The sequence below is a fragment of the Monopterus albus genome, unplaced genomic scaffold (assembly GCF_001952655.1).
Source record: "Monopterus albus unplaced genomic scaffold, M_albus_1.0 scaffold4.1, whole genome shotgun sequence".
NCBI classification, from domain to species: domain Eukaryota; kingdom Metazoa; phylum Chordata; class Actinopteri; order Synbranchiformes; family Synbranchidae; genus Monopterus; species Monopterus albus.
In genome coordinates, this window is record NW_018127884.1 from 8,481,531 (window position 1) to 8,497,905 (window position 16,375).

General features: G+C 39.4%; 1 protein-coding gene across 2 annotated transcripts; it reads right to left on the minus strand.

The window, feature by feature from the left end:
* Positions 1 to 2,913: 2,913 nt before the first annotated feature.
* On the minus strand, positions 2,914 to 15,114 carry ppfibp2a (PPFIA binding protein 2a). Of its 2 annotated transcripts, XM_020605972.1 has the most exons (20): positions 15,028 to 15,098; positions 14,020 to 14,151; positions 11,622 to 11,714; positions 9,816 to 9,927; positions 9,576 to 9,608; positions 8,900 to 8,961; positions 8,130 to 8,208; positions 7,872 to 7,996; positions 7,704 to 7,771; positions 7,558 to 7,618; positions 7,245 to 7,383; positions 6,274 to 6,415; positions 5,658 to 5,786; positions 5,298 to 5,448; positions 4,996 to 5,107; positions 4,657 to 4,745; positions 4,424 to 4,546; positions 3,912 to 4,037; positions 3,605 to 3,793; positions 2,914 to 3,522 (listed from the first exon to the last, which is right to left on the minus strand). In XM_020605972.1, exons 1-20 carry the CDS (start codon positions 15,034 to 15,036, stop codon positions 3,301 to 3,303), a joined length of 2,196 nt encoding a protein of 731 aa, XP_020461628.1. In that variant the 5' UTR covers positions 15,037 to 15,098; the 3' UTR covers positions 2,914 to 3,300. The 2 variants fall into 2 exon arrangements, with proteins under 2 accessions (XP_020461628.1, XP_020461638.1); XM_020605982.1 differs by lacking the exon at positions 14,020 to 14,151 and having other exon boundaries at positions 15,028 to 15,114.
* Between the last annotated feature and the right edge of the window lie 1,261 nt (positions 15,115 to 16,375).

Sequence of the window (16,375 nt, forward strand, 5' to 3'; positions counted from 1 at the left end):
GCAACTGCTTACTGCTTAAGTGTTATTAAAGAGGGTGACACAAATAATAGCTATTAAACTGTCAGCTAGTGGATGCTGGATCACATTACTGAAATTAGCTGAGATGTATTATCAACAATGCCATCTTCTCTTATATACACTACTACTCATACACACATACACAGATAAACCTATAGGAAAACAAACACACAAAAAAGGAAAAACCATTATAAAACAGGGTAACACTTTATTTTACAGGTCTGCGATTTCTTAATTTCTTGAGTTTCCTGTGGTGTAGAGTTCTGAGACCAGTCTGAGTCAGTCCACTGTGTTGTTGAGTATAATCCAGAGGAAATTCTAAACTGTTAACTCTAGCTAATATTTGCTCTTCATTTATTATTTGTTATGGTGTTCATAAATTGCTAAATTGTATGGTTTCCAAACAAGTTTCCACTTTCCATGTGTAGCTCACCTTCTGTCCTCTGAAGAAAAGCCTCAGGTTTGTGCTAGCGTAGCATTTAGAAACAACTAGAGATGTACCGAATCTTTACCTATAATTAATACCAAATTATATGGTTCCTTCCAGACAAATAATTAGGAAATAAATTAACTGGACCTGTAAAATAAAGTGTTACTTAAAACAAAGCAATCTGGATAAATTCTACTGCCCTATTAAAGTTGTATTTACTTTCTGAAATGCTATAATGCATGCCTTTCTGTATATTTGAGATTTACCAGTTGTGTTATGCATGTGTACATGACTGAGTCAACTGTGAAGGTTGAGCGCTGACCGACTTTAAAGTACATGACATATAGGCAACACTGACATCTGCTGGTTGTAGATAAGGATTCATGCCTTGGAAAACTTCACTTTGTTTCTACATCTCCTAAATGACTATGCAGCCATTTACAACATATATCAGATGTGTCCCAGCCATTAAGAAAAATGTTAGTGTTACAGCCACCTCCTTTGTATTTGCAGCTTACCTACTGCAAAATAAGGATAATAACCTTTATTTGGCCAAGTATATTCCTTGTGTGTGTAACACAAGGAATTTGTTTTTGTACAGAACCATGGCAGCCATCTGCGGCACCAACTCACACCAATGGCTGTAGCCATTGGGGGCAATTTGGGGTTCAGTGCCCAAGGACACTTCAACATGCAGACTGCAGGGACCATGATTCAAACCTCCAACCCTCCTGTTGGGAGACGACCACTCTAAAATCTGTCCCAAAATGCGTTTTTCTAATTTCCATTTAACACAGCTCAGTTGAGAAGTGCTACGCACCTATCAGCAAGACAAATTTACTTGTAAACCTGTCATTTGTAGTTATTGATCAAGCTGTAGGAAACAAACGCATAGTTAATAAGATTCCCTAATCATTATGTTTGGTATAATTGAGGCTATGTGCTTAAATATGAGATAAAATATTTTACAACAAATTGAAAGGTGATCCTACTCATAGTTTTACACTCCTAAAATAACTTTTGTAAAATCAGAAATAAAGTTCCTCAACAATAAGAAGATATAATACCAAACTTTTATACATTACCTAAAATACACAAGTCTCACAAAGACCAGTCGTAGCGGATACAAATTAACTGACAGCCCAAAATATGCACACTTTATCATAAGATCGCTAGCAGATAAATTGCCTTTTTTGTACTAAAGTTATGGTGATATGATAAAAACCTCCCCCAGTTCCTGAAAATGCGATATTTGTAACTTTTAATGTAGTGTCTATTTATATACTAATGTACCTAATGTAAGTAGATTGAGACATTTCTTTAGAGATAAAGGTGGAAAATTACTCTCAGATCAGTCAGTTTGTGACATGACCGAGTTTATTCTCTCCCACAGTTATTTACTTTGTGAAATATGGTACTGTACAAGCATTTTTCATCCATTTCCTTCTCACTTTGCCTCCCTATATGTTGACTTTTGGGAGGAATCAGTGATCATGCATTTAGAGAAGAATCCTTTTTTTCTCACAACATCATAAAATGGAAACTTCTTTTTATTTTCTTCTATTTATGATTTTTCAGGGTAATGAACTTCAACTAATAGTGTTCAAAAGAGGAAATGAGAGAGAAACTGGTATACTCAGAATATTCTGCTTTAAAACAAAACTAGAACCTTTGCAAACTATTCTTTCTGCAAAAACTATCCCAAGCTTCACTCCTGCATTCCTCTAATTACCATTTAACATGGATCAATTGAGAAGTGTTACACACCTATCAGCAAGACTAATTTATTTATGAACCTGTCATTTGTAATTATTGATTAGGATGCAGGAAACTAATGATATGCAGAGGTGCAAGATTCCCTAATTATTGTGTTTGGTATAACTGAGGCTGTGTGCTTTTGCAGAAGGGTTCAGAGGGCAGCTGACTGACGCCTTGTCTGCCTTGGTACTACACACCAGTACAATCCTGGTAGTGTCACTCAGACTGAAAATGATTTAAAAAAAAAACAGCCCCAGTCAGTGCCATTTATCGAGACTTTGTGACATTACAGTGTTCTGTTTGTGTAAAATGAAACATTAAAATCAATTCCATTAGTAACTGTAACAGTTACAGTACAGTGGTATTAGGTGAGTTGTCTGTTAGTTAAAAGAATGCACAAAGCAAGCCAAATTTAAATCTGATTAAATTGTTTAGAGAAAATTTAGCTTTAACTAATAATGCAGTTAGGGTTTTTTTTCTATTTCCTGTAAAAACAAAAAAAGTCCCAACAAGTTTTGACCTGATGTTTATTACATTACTGCTTTTCACAATGAAACTGCATTTCATTATGAATCAAGGCAACATTTTGGGTAGGAGAAACCTAAGGTATACCAGCAAGCTTTATTTGAAGGTGCAGAAGAGTACTATTGGTGTACCATCAAGAATCACAATGAATAAATCTTTAATTGTTTTGTCACTCATACAGAAAGAGAAGCATCCATGCTCAAAGTCAGCGCAGTCACTTGTACTGCACAGTCAATCCAGATATATAACAAGATCTAAAGCTACATAATTTTCACTACAAAAAGGTTTAGAAAAATGCATTGTTTGAAAGCAAATATATAAACTTTGGAATCCAACTGTATAAGGAATGCAGAGAGCAGCTTTTATAAAACATTTCACACAATGTCACCACAATTTTAAATTGTTTAATCAAGATCTGGTTACATTAGCAGGTGATGTTAATTGTTGGTAAACAACATCTTTGCAGCCCGTCCAGAAAATCACCATATGGACGAATAGTAGAATTTCGACTGATTAACAAAAGTCACTTAGTAAGAGAGGAGTATGGTGTGACTGCTGATGTTTTCCAGTTATTGTTTGGTGTTGTGAGCCTGAGCTTTTATTCCAACCTGCTCCCGCCTCTCAGCCTGCCTGTCCAAGCTGGAACGGAGTCCCCTGAGTGCTGCAGGGGGTAATCGGGAAACCCCATTCACTGTCAGAGCGCCACTGTCGATTGGGCAGATATAGTCGGCAGAATCATCAGGTTTTCTTTTTCTGAGGTGACTGAATTGGGTGAAGCCCAGTTTCTTTGGCTGAAAATATAAAAACCCATTAATAAATCAGTTTGGTTTTATGCTGCAGCAACTACAGAACATTTGGATTTGTTACTTTTACCTTCACTTTAGCTGTGGTAGTGAGGGGAACATGGCCTGTAGCATTGCCATACTCTCGCTTTTCCTGCATGGCCTGATGCCCCACCAGGGCAGAGAAGGCGGTTGTGAGGTGGCGGCGGAGCAAAGTTTTCTGAGGAGGAATATTTAATAGCAAGGCCAAAGTCTCTGAGCTGAAGCGAGGCTCCAGGATCTATGAAAGGGCATAGTGACAGTAACAAATTTAGGTTTCCAGACATGTCATGTACAGTCAGCATGTCATGGTATCACCTGAAGAACTTTCACATAAACTCAAAACTGACAGTACTTACAATCAGCCCACCATGAACGCCACTGCCCCGTAGATTAGGGGCATACTCAGCTAGGTCGACTGCTCTTAGCCACTCCATCACCCGATGGTTAGACCACTGCACCACCTCTGAGGGAGAGGGTTGTTTCTGAAGAATGTTAAAAATACAAATATAATTGGAATCATATCCCCTGTCATCTCTCTTGTAATGGTTTGACTCCTGTCTAAATGCACAAGAAGTGGGCAGAATGGAGCCTAAACAGCACCACAGCATTATGAGCAATAGTATGAAAGGAAAAATGCTCTGCTGGGGCACATTTGACATTTATTTGTCTGTCGCCATCTTGTGGGCAACTGATGTGATGACACCAGCTCACCCTCTGAGAATAGTAACTCATTAAAACACATTTATAAAAAGTTTAATGTCTGCAGTGTGTTACATTCTGGTCTTACATAACATAACTGCTACATAGCATACACACTGGCACAGTGCACAGTTTCAACTTCAGCCTAGTTCTTTCCATTTGAACCTACCTCTTCCCCTGGCCTACGTCGAAGACAGTTGGGGTTGAATTTGTTGGCATGAAGGACATGGATGGCACATTTAATACTGAGATGATGAAGCTGGCTGGTGACCTTTAGAGTTAAAAGGTCATTCTGGGTGAACAGTAAAAGACCATCAGTGAACTTTAGTTTAAGTTTTTAAACCATGTCTGAAATTCAAATAAATGTTTTTGTAGGCATCTACATACAGGATTAAGCCTTACCACTGTGAGGTATTGTATCATTCGACCATCTACTCGAGCTTCATGGAACTGGTCTTTATACTGAGGCAAACCAATATCATCCAACCAGCCTAAACATATAAAACTGTTAACTGATTTACTTCACTTAAAGCACTTTTTAGCACTGATACTGTCTTCATCTGCAGTGTGCTGTAAGAGCATGTTCACTATATCTGCTCACTAGTTAATATATTTACATTTTACACTTCACATTTCTTTCTTTGGTTTGTGGTATGAGAAATCCTAATATTTGTAGATCTGGTTCAATTGAGAGCATGCAGCATTAGAAGTTCCAAATATTCCATGTTGGAAGTGTCTTACGGGTAACCCAGATGTGGTCCAGCTCTGATGGCTTCTCCATAACTTTAGTGGTGAATGCCCTCAAAGCGAGCTGCAGCTTCTTCCTGTGCAGTGGATTCTTCATACCCATCTCCTGAGACCACAAGAGACTATTTGTCACAATAAAACTAACGATTGGGATATAATTGGAGGTTTGCCCACATGCTTTGCAATTTAATTTACCCTGATCTAAATCATTAATTGTAATTTATTATATTCATTATTGCTGAATTTTAAATGTCAGATATTTTAGTGGTCATAACTATCATGTGCTATTCTCTGACCTTCTCAAAGTCCTGAGGTGTGGCAGACAGCAGTGTCTGGCCATTCTCAACCCACTGTCTGGAGAGATTGACATACTGGCCCAGTCCATAGTCCTCAAGCCAGCCACACACCTGCTCCTTGGTCCACTGGCTGAATGGGATATTCATATCACTGATGGAAAAAGCAACAAATTAAATCGTAATTAATGCAATTAAAACCAAATTTGTTATGCTAAAAAGAAGTTGTAATGCCTGTTATCATTTTGGGTGAGACAATCAAACCAGATAATTTTACAGAACCAGAGAAAATGGGGGACATACAGGTAAGAAGTCTATAAAATAGGAGTACTGTACTACAAGGCCAGGTCAGTGTATATTTACTGTGCAGAGTTATAAGATTCAGGGGTCCTGGTCAGTCGGGGTCCAGCTGTAGCTCGTAGTCCCCCTCTTCTAAACTGACCGCCATCTGGATCGGCTGCCTGGAGCCCTCCAGACTGGGTTCTTCGAAGTCTGTATGGATGAGGATAAACTGGATAAAAATTCTGGCAACTTCTTCCATTCTCAAAGTAAAATAATAGTAGATTTGGCACAATCAGAAACTACATTGTTGATTAATTTGAATAAGATGTCAGATAAAGATGATAATGGAACATACTCTAGAGAATAATGAAAGTCAGTAATGAAAATCAGTAAGTCATTTATTACTCCACATCCTCAGCTTTGTATTTGTAAGTGTGTATTTTAAGTAATTTTGTATTAGGTGTCAGAGTTATTATATTATTGTAACTTTATATTACAACATATTTGTTCCTCTTTACAGGATGTAAACTAATATATGTTGTTTATGCAAAACCTATTGAATATATGTGATATAAACTATATATTATATTTATGCATATACTTTATTCAGAACTGTTTAATTCCAGGCAACATTAGCTCTTTTTAATGTTTTGTCATAAATTATTACTGATGCAATGATGTAGTTTTCCACACTCACTTTCCCCAGAGTCTCCTAAAGCTCCTGTTATTCTTCATGTATTCTGCCGAGCCCACAGCTCGCTGGCCAGTCTGTGTATTTGCCCCAGAATGAACAGGAAAATTATCGCTTGAAGTGCTGTCATCTACTTTCTCCTGGTTTCCTTTAAGAGAAAACCACAATCAGTGTAATACTATTAAGTACAACTATGATTCAGATTGTTTATGTGTACTATAAAGGGGTACTGCAAATATGCTGCATTTTTAGAGATGTATTTTAGCTAAAATTGCAGTTTACCCATAACAATTTGCTCCACTCTAATCTTGCCAAATTAAGATTTTAACAATGATATATTTGGAAAAATGTGATCTTTCCAAATGTGTAGTTTTTGTGTTTGTGAACTGGTTGGAGATAAAATCTTGATGAGGGACTAAAACAGCAGTCAAACAGCATTTAAATAGTTAAGTAGCATATACAGTATGTGGATGCCTGCCTTTTCACAAGGTTCTAACCCAGATTACAGCTCACTCAGTTCAGCAAATCATTCATCAGTTAATGCCCCAGTTAAAAAGAAAGGGTTTCAGATAAATTTTACAGCATGCAATCTTTATGATATGAGCTGCAGTCAGTCTCCACTCAACAGCAGAAATTGGCAGAGAGAAATCTGGGTGGGGCTCAAGTTAAAACTGAGGAGGAAGGGTGGCGCTGAGTTGAATGTGGTCATTCAGAGCAAGAGAGAGGCGTGTGCTTGGTAACAAAGTCTATCCCATGATTCATCTTTACTATCAGGAAATTCTGCAATTAGTTGTGATCAAACGTAGTAGCGGTCGTCTGGTCAAATGGGAGTGGTTTGCTCCAAATATGAAAACTGCTTTGGCTCATGGGAAATATTAGACTCAGGACTACTCGACATAAAAAAACAAACCTGATCCAGCGCTGGGGAGTATAACTGTATATCCTGTATAGCCTTGAGTTAATACTTCTGTATTTACTTTGGCTGGAGTCTCCATCTTCGCTTCCATCTGGAGACCTTTGTCTCTGGATTTCACTGCCGCTGTTTCTGATCCCATTTTGCTCTGACAAGGAGGAATTCACAGGCAGTGTCTGATTTCTGGTGTCACGCAGATCACCCTGGATAAACCACGCAAACATAAACAGAGCAGGCAGTAAATTTGTAGAATCAACAAATCAGTTGTAATTATATGTGCAAATGAGCACATTGGGACTTTTTCATGCACACATGATGGAAGACTTTGTACAGTTGTTAACAAGCTGTACTTAACATACTGGATTACTAGAAAATACCTTCTGTGAAATTTCATTTGTCAGGTCATCCATGCTACTTGATAAAGTCTGCAGTTCTGTTCTGAGAAGATAAAAACGCATTTATCTCAATAAAATCCAAATAAATGATATCAGAGTCATCCTCTGATGAATGGTTGCTACACTACCTGGAGTCACTGTCCTTCTGGGCTGGTGAAAGTGATATTTGCTGGGAGGAGTAGCTGTTTCTGGAAATCTGTGATGGGCAAAAGTAAAAGTTAGAGAAAATGAAATGATATTCAAAATGATACATATGCAAACAAACTTAAATTGGTATGAGACCAGTTAAAACCCACTTCAGACTCTACATCCTCAGACTTTGCACTGGCAGAGTCAGTATTCTTCATCAGCCTCTGCTCTTCTTCCTCACTGCTGCTTGACTGTGTCCTGCTGTTTGGCAATGAATGAACAGCAGGTGGAGCTACAGTAACAAAGAAAGCAAATCTTTGGCACACATGTCTGTAAAGGAAGGAAGTTTCATTATGCCCAAATGTTGCTGATAACAAAATACAAATACATGAGGAGAAAGATAAAGGAGTGAATAAGCTGATTACCTTGCACTGTGGTGTGAGTGACCTCTCTGAATTGCCTGCACTGATTCAGGAGCAGAGTGAGCTCTTCAATGCGCCGGTCCTGCAGAAAACAGAAAGGAAGGCTCAAGGTCAACAAAACCCAATTAAGATGTTTGTCTAAGGTTAGGAGACATACACTGGGCTACGCGTTTGAACCATCTGCTTCATTCTGTTACACAAACATCCCTCTTTCACCATATGGCCTTTACATCAAAATGCTGTATGGGAGGGCACTGACACAGGCCTGGCTAGAAATCTTAGTTGTGGTGAGCAGCTGCGTGGAGTGTGTGTTTTTTGAAGTGGTGCCAATGTCTGGTTTTGCCCATGGTTCTCTTAATGCAGCTCACTCCAAAATTAGGCTTGGCAGATTGAGACCTACTTACTGTAAATGTGGCTTTGCCTGAAATGGCTCGCCTTGGGGTGTGTATACATGTGTGTGTCTTCACTAGTGCGCCACATGTAGAGCTGCAGCTGTAAGTCTTTTAAGTCCAAGATTCTCTGGGAGGGAGAATACAAAAGCCCCTCTGTACTATAAATGGTTGGAGGGTGGCGCCTCTAAGAAATGACATCTAAAAACAGTTACCTTCTAACCCTCCAGACAGCAGCGATGATAGCACTTGTGTTTACAGGCCAGTAATACACTTTACATCGTGGTAAACGCGTCACACACTCTGCTCTATACTGGTGAATCTCATACAGCTGTGCTGACCAGAAAGTGAAAGGGGTAGGACTCCAGAGTCCCGGTAACGTACCTTTTCCTCATTTGCAGCTGTCAGTGATTTCATTCCACTCCTAAGCCTCTGCAGTTCTTGATCTAAAAAGAAAAATTTTACAGTGTTAATCTGCACAGGCAGGTGCATATGTCATATACCATAAATGAACATTTTGTAAAGACCCATTCAGTGTAATTTATTGTCGAAGGAAATTAAAGGTAAAAATTGAGTACGTGCTAGCATGTTCTAGATTTATTTCACTCTAAAGTGTCATCCAAGCATGTATTTTTGGGTTCATTTATGCCTTTTTTATCTACCAATCACAGCTTTAGCCATGTCAGCTTTTACATATTTGGACCCCCAAATCATAGACACTTCTGTAACAAATGCAGACATAAAGGCAGCATTGTTGGTGAGTGACAGTAATTAAACTAAGCAAGTACCCCAGAGAAGAGTTTATCTATGACAGACGAATTTAAGAACAAACAAGATTTTATGTTTTCAGGAATGCATAAAGACAACCAAGAAGTCAAAGGGAAGGGAAACAGTGCATCAGGTAATTTTGGAAACTGATTGGTGAGTGTCCCTCAGAGCAGAAGGGAAAAGGATAATAAAATAAAGAGATGTGTCTGGAGAAAGGAAATAAATGAGAAATCAAAAGAAGACATTGCCCATGGGTTTAAAATAAATTTCATTAAGTACTATTCAGGCTTACATTTGGTGTTTAGCCTCTTCCTGTACATCTCCTCTAAGAGAGAGAGACAGAGACTCATGATGAGACAGTTTATTAAGGGCCGAGACAGTTTTCCCACAGCTGTTACTGCAAGTTAATGAATGCAAAAAGGACTCATTAACTGTGTCAGCCATCAGGCTGGTTCAGGATGGCTAAGTCTCACAGTGAGAGGTGATTGTTGGCAGGTTGGCCGAGGGCTTGAAGCCAGGTTGCTTTGCTTACCTCTCTCTGAGCTCTCAGTGGATAGAGAGGGTCTGGCCAGCAGCTGAGACTGCAAGCTCTCGATCTCAGCGTTCTTACTGAGCAGAAGCTGCTGAAGGCTGCTGATCTCTGCCTGTGAGTTCCATAGCAGAAATCATAGCAGAAAAGGAATGGAGTTAATTAAAATGCCAACATGTTTGTTTAAACATGTACAGCCAAAACGAGAACAAGATGTGCACATGTATCTTAATTTAAAGTGCCAGTACACATACTCATAAACTTTGTAAATTATTAATATTTATTTCACTTCTACCTGCAGTATTCACCAATCAGCCATAACTTTCTGAAAATGAGAAACATTATACATTGATCTCTATGAAGAGAAACAGTCAGTGGTGATATCGCACCTAGTGGGGAGGCTGTTGAATTTGTCTAAAAGATTCTAACTTGGCCTCACAACCACAGCTTTCATTCCTTTTACATAAGTTTTTCACTGAACGGTTGACACGTCTGTGCTTTTCCTGACAGATGCAAGCAAACAAAGTCACAGAAGTTGCACAGTGAGCTGCCGAGTGACACAAGTGCCAACCAACTGCCACACTGACTCCTGTGTACACAGTAATAGGCAGGTGGTCATAATGTTATGGCCGATTCATTATGTTAAACACCCACAACAAACACAGATATGCTTCTTCTTTGAATTTTAGGAAATCAGATATTAAGCTGATGTCAAGAATTTAAGTTATAGTATAATGAAAAACAGTTAGCAATAAAGCTTAGTTCAAGCTGATCTCTTTGCCAGTGTATTCTGTCTTTATAAGAAAGTGGAAGGAAACTTGGAACGTGCACTTTTCCCCTCCCATACCACTGGTTTTATTTTTCCCTTGTGTTAAAAGGTGGAGTAAGATCCATAAATTTGCACATAAAAGCATTTAATCTGACTTCAACAGACCTGTACTCAATTACTCTAAGGTGCAGTAAGATTTTCCTGGCTTGTTGTCTTACAATGTGCTACCAGTAACCAAGGCAAGAATAGCAAGGAGGATATTTCTGTGAAATGTAGCAGTTGTTCATTTTGCAGTTGTGGGTAAACATCGGGTTAATGGAAAGATGCCAATAGGATATTTGATGAGTATCTAAAAAACTCCAGATTACTTTGAATTACACAGTATATGTGTGCATATTGTGCAGCATGGACCTCCATTCAGAATGACTAAAATGAGGGGTACAGTATGTAGTAGATTCCATCTTTTAAAACATCCTTTCCACATGACCTTAATGTTGTGCCTGTAGGTTTTCCAGGAATTTGTTGTGTCTTTTAAATTCAAACCACTGTATGAGTAGATAGGTAGGAAAGTAGCAACACCATGGATTGTAATATACAGACAGCTATTGTACGGGAATGGAAAAATAGCAAGCATTAACTAAGAGATGATGATGAAATAATGGGAGTCCATGGGAGAACGAATGATGTTATCATAAACAGGACAAAGAGTCAGAGCAAATGAAATAGTTCAAGTCTAAGAGGTTAGTGCAATGGGATCATTCCAAGGCTTAGAAGTATGATATTTAAAAAAAAAGGCTGAGCCATTATTAAATCTGTTTCTACAGCACCTTAAAATAGACGGTAAAATAGGCCTTTGACTTCTTAAGAAAATGTGTCTGTGAATGAGTGAGCATGTGCAAAAGAGAATGACTCATTTAACTGGCTGGAACATTGGATTGGACATCATTTAGGAAAGTTGAGTGGATAGTTAGCAGTGGAATTTGGGCACTGATGATGTATTATGAAAGAGAGACACCAGAAAAATCTAAGCTTTCTTTTACCTTTGTTGCTTTGAGTTTCTTCTCATACTGTAGCTTCTGATCCTCCAGGTGCTCTACTTTGTCCTTTAGAACCCTGAGCTCCTTCAGTAAGCCCTAAAAAGAGAGTAATTAAATGAACCCTTAAAAGCAGATCAGTGTCAATTGTTTACTGTAAGTATTCAGATAATGTTAGTACTGTAAATCTGCACATTGTTCTTTCATAGCACATGTTGAATCACATGAAATGTACCTGTTAGTTGTGTCACACACTAGTGCATAACACATGTATGATTAAGTGTAAGGATTCTCCAAAAAGACTGACAAAGGTGCACAATGACATATAACACGACTGGGGATATTAGAAGTCATGCAGGCAGGCTGTGCCTACACTTTGTCCGCCATAGTGGTTCTGCTGCTCTGCTTCTGAGCTACCCTCCTCCAGGCTGTGTGTGTTCCCATCATGTCCATCTGCAGCCTCTTCTAGATTGTTCCCCCCTGCGGTTCTGTCACAGGATGGCCCGGGGTTAGAACCCTGGCTCTCAGTGGACACAGTGGAGCTGTTTTCAGTGGGAGTCTCCAAAGCCTTTTTCTCCTGGATCTTGTTATTGATTTCCTTTTGAAACCTACACATCTGCTCCTGCAGCTCACTAATGAAATTCACTACAGTCTGACAGATTCAGTGGGGCGAGAGGAAGAATTGAAAGAAATATTTAGAAAGAGAAAAGGAAATACAGTAGAGTAGGTGTGTACAGTGTGTCTGTTTGTGTGTGAATACACTGCTATAGATGTGACCTTTCAAATCAGTTTAGTATAGAAAGTGTAGATTTTTTTCTTGAGCCTGAACATATAAATATGCTAGTGAACGTGTACTAGAAAAACAGGCTGGTCCCCATACACAGACAAACTGGCCCAGTTAGTCTCATCAGGACTAGGTAACACATCTTGCTTTGTATTTGTTCATTAACCTGAACCACCCTCTGTCTTTCACCAACTTCATGCATATGGTGTTTGTCAAACGGGTGGTTTGCAATGCTAAATCACAAAAAGGGTGAAGAGGTTTGAAATCTTTTAGAGGTGATCCGTGCCCATGTTCCCTCAATATGAGTGTAAACAGCAGCCGAGTTATGCTCGGACTGTGGACAGAGGAAGTGTCACTTGGGGTCCAGTACAGTGGATATGACAGATGATATGCAGTGCCTCCATGGCTAAATTTAACTCTGAGCTTACTGGCTCCACAGCAAGGACACTTGAATACAATGTGTTTGTGCAAACAAGTATATGTGTGTGCACATGTTTGTGTAGTAGAGCCAGCACGTGGGAGACCAGTAAAGGACTGAAAGCATATTTTTCTTATTCTCCTATTAGGTTTGTAATATAAAGAAAGCAGAATTTCTTTTAAAACACACTTATGCCAGTTCATTCTCATAAGACACACAAATTTAATTTCTATAAACATGTGAATCTTTCTTTTTCTTTTGGTAAATAAATGTTAGATGCTTTTGTAAATATGCCTTCAGTTAAGAAAAGGGTCATTTTTTCAGGATGACCTTTTCAACCTTTACCCACCGCTAAGAACAGAACTCTGGGCCGAAGCCTACACACACACACATATTTGACCCACCACCCGTCATGCCAGCTCTGCTATGCCTGAACTCTTTTAACATGAGGACACAAAGCTTCCTTGACCAGCAGTGTTTTGACAGTAACTGCATATATTACAGTTTCCTGTCTAGTAATAGTGCTGCTTTCCCTGCTTTCCATTTCCCCAATTCATATGGTCACTGAATGCCTAGGATGTCTGCTGGTAACCTAACACATTGGTCTCAAGCAAATACATTATTCACTTTAAACTGACAAAAAATTTTAAAACCCTGGGAGACTTTAATTCCTGTAGACTGTGCTCAGGAACAACTTGACCAGGATTTGGGTGAATATTCCCCTCCATCTGTCCAGAAAGTGTTTATGGTTTATGTTTTAGGTCTCAAGTCTTTCATAAAATCAGCAGCTGACTTGAAGGTTTGATCCATCAGAACACAAAACAGATTTCTGTGTGTATTCCTGGAAGAGTGAGGTTCAAATTTTCAAGGATTGAAGCAAACCACACATGTTCCTGGGGATTTTACTCCTTGCAAGAAGTCCCCTGAGGTCAGACTATGAGCCTCTCACATTCACATAAAGAAATCTGTTAAACAGGAATAGGAAGTTTAAATGCAAAACCCAGTTACTGATAGCTCAAATTTAGGGAACAGCAAGTAAATCAAGTCTGACTGGTATTAACCAACAAGGCAACCTTGTTTTGATGTATACATATTTAAATAGGTTCAGGCAAAAAAAAAAAACATACATTATTTACATATACTGTAAACAAAACCTTCTGAGCACAAGAACTTGTGCTATTTGGCTCTGTAAAGAGCCTCACCTCTGCTTTGTGCTGCCTTTCAGCCCCATGGCCCTGCCTTCCCTCCATGTCTGCCAGCTTCAGTTTCAGGTGGGACACCTCTCCCATAAGACTCAGCTTCTGGCTCTCCAGTGACGTTCTATGCAAAAGCTCCTGTCATCAACAACATATAGCAGCACAGACATAAAGGTAAGTACAAACGTACATAAATACGTGATCCCCTCAGTGATGCACAGCGCTCAGTACTTACTGAGTCAAGTCAACATTAAGTATGAGGCACAGCAAGCTACGAGTTCTGTAATGACAGTCCCCTCAGACAAACCCACTGGTTTTAGACACTGGTTGAGTGGCTAAATATACAACAACCCATGACCACTATTTATAATGCCTATTTCATAGCCCACTCAAAGTGCACAGCAGAGGGGGCAAGAGAGAGTGAGAGAGAAGGGTACCAAGAGCATATGAACCATTCCTAGAAAGAACATTAAAATAACTATGACAGGTGCATTTTTCAGTCGGTGTGAACCGCTGTCAATCAAATTTGGTGCTGAGGGAGGCTCTGGAGCTGCTATATAGTTTTGTGACTGTCCTCGCTAGCTGTCAGCCTTGAGAGTTAAGCCAGACTATGTAGGAAGATGTATTACTAATTTGGTTGATGTCATGCAGGTGCTAAATCAGTCTAGAAATGAGCTTCGGAGACAAGAAAAGAGTACATATGGATACATCCATTTAGAATTCTGGCTGCGGAAAATATCTGGGGCTGCTTCTTGTGTGCACATGGAAAATATTAGAGCTTTGTCACCAGGAAGAGATTTACGGCTCAGGTCCAAAGCCTCATAATGACCACGTCTCCAAGAAACCAGCCCTGACTGCCCTTTGATACTCTGCACTCATACAGTACAGCATTGCACAAAGAAGCTGACACATTCCTTGCACTCTTACAATTTGTCAGAATAGGGTGAACAGTCTAGTTGTAAAATTCACAGGAGCAGCATTATAAGAATGAAATACATGTATTCAGTTTATTACCTGGTTCATCTTACTCCAGTATGTGCCTGGGTAAATGTATTTCCCTCATGGGTGTAATGGTTTGTAGGTTCAGTAGCTTAGCGTTTCATACATCCAGTCCCTTCAGTGCACAGCTTAGCAAAGTCTCTGCTGTAGATTTGAAGTCAAAAGCAAACAACTGAAAGTTGTAAACCTCTTAGTTTTAAAGGAGCACCACCCCTGTTATTTCTCCCTCCCATCTCTCCACCTTTTTCAGCTGTCCCTCCCTCTCTTTGTTGTCCTCTCTCTCATGTGTGTATGTGCCAGTGTGTGAACATGTAGTGACTCAGTCCTGGTTGATTCAGGTTGTGGGTGTGGTTAATGGTGGTGTAATCACCTGTCCAGACATACCAGTCTGGCCCTGCATAAATCAGGCAGAGACATTGCCCTGGAATGAGTCTGAGCATCCTAAATATTTTGGTTGTCAAGGCAGTCTGTAGCCAGATACATTGGAATCTTAGCAAGGAATTTCTTCCAAGGAAACAGAATTTATCCTTAGTTACACACTGCAGTTTATGAGAAAAAAAACTGAATCTGCAGTTTAAAAGATAGATGGCAAGTCTGGGCCCCTGTCATATCTCATTAGCTGGAAGAACAATATGAAATGAAAGCCCTGGATGTCTCCTGGTGAAAGTCAGAGTTTCCTGACTTTGATCCAGTAATACAACAAGCATTTGTTACAGAGGAAGTCTAGCATAACACGGTTTGACTCAAATCTGCGTGATCAGGGGTCAGTAAGGTTGTGTACCTGCTGTAGCATCTCCTCTGTGGAGTTGAGTTTCTGCTGATGCTCCACCAGAGAACTCTCTAGATCGCTGATCTTCACCCCCTGAGCTTCCACCTGGTCTGTCAGCACACTCACCTGTGTGTATTTGTGTGTGGATGGAAAGATAGTAGAGATGAGAATGCTTTTCTGGGCAATAAAACTGTTTAATCATCATTTACTTTCATATCCTATCACATAATTATAACCTAGGTCTAGCAAAATTCTTAAGTCCTCAAATTTTTTTTATCACAGAGTTTCTCACAGTACACATTCATTAATGTCAGCTATATTCACATAATTGCTGGTGCTCAACTTCTGTGCCAGATCAAACACTGCAGACATTTCCTTTGAGAAGAAATGAACAAGTCTTTGTGCCTCACTAGGTGCTTGCAACACTTAAGCGACTCCAGCAGTGTCAGCAAAATGTGGGTTAAATGTAAATCTGCAGAGACGTTATTAAGGCCACACAATAGCTAATCACATGCTAAAATGTAGGTTTGACCAGCCAACTGGAGCAGATTTTCCAAAGGAATGTTTTATATGAAGCCTGAAGAAACAAACAGG

What these genes read in the sequence shown, in the direction of transcription:
- ppfibp2a (XM_020605972.1), bottom strand. An exon ending in AAAGGCAGCACAAAGCAGAG is followed by an intron (nt 11,715 to 14,019) that starts GTGAGGCTCTTT and finishes CTCTCTTTTTAG; the next exon opens with GGCTTACTGAAGGAGCTCAG. An exon ending in CAAATGAAATTTCACAGAAG is followed by an intron (nt 7,384 to 7,557) that starts GTATTTTCTAGT and finishes TGGTTTATCCAG; the next exon opens with GGTGATCTGCGTGACACCAG.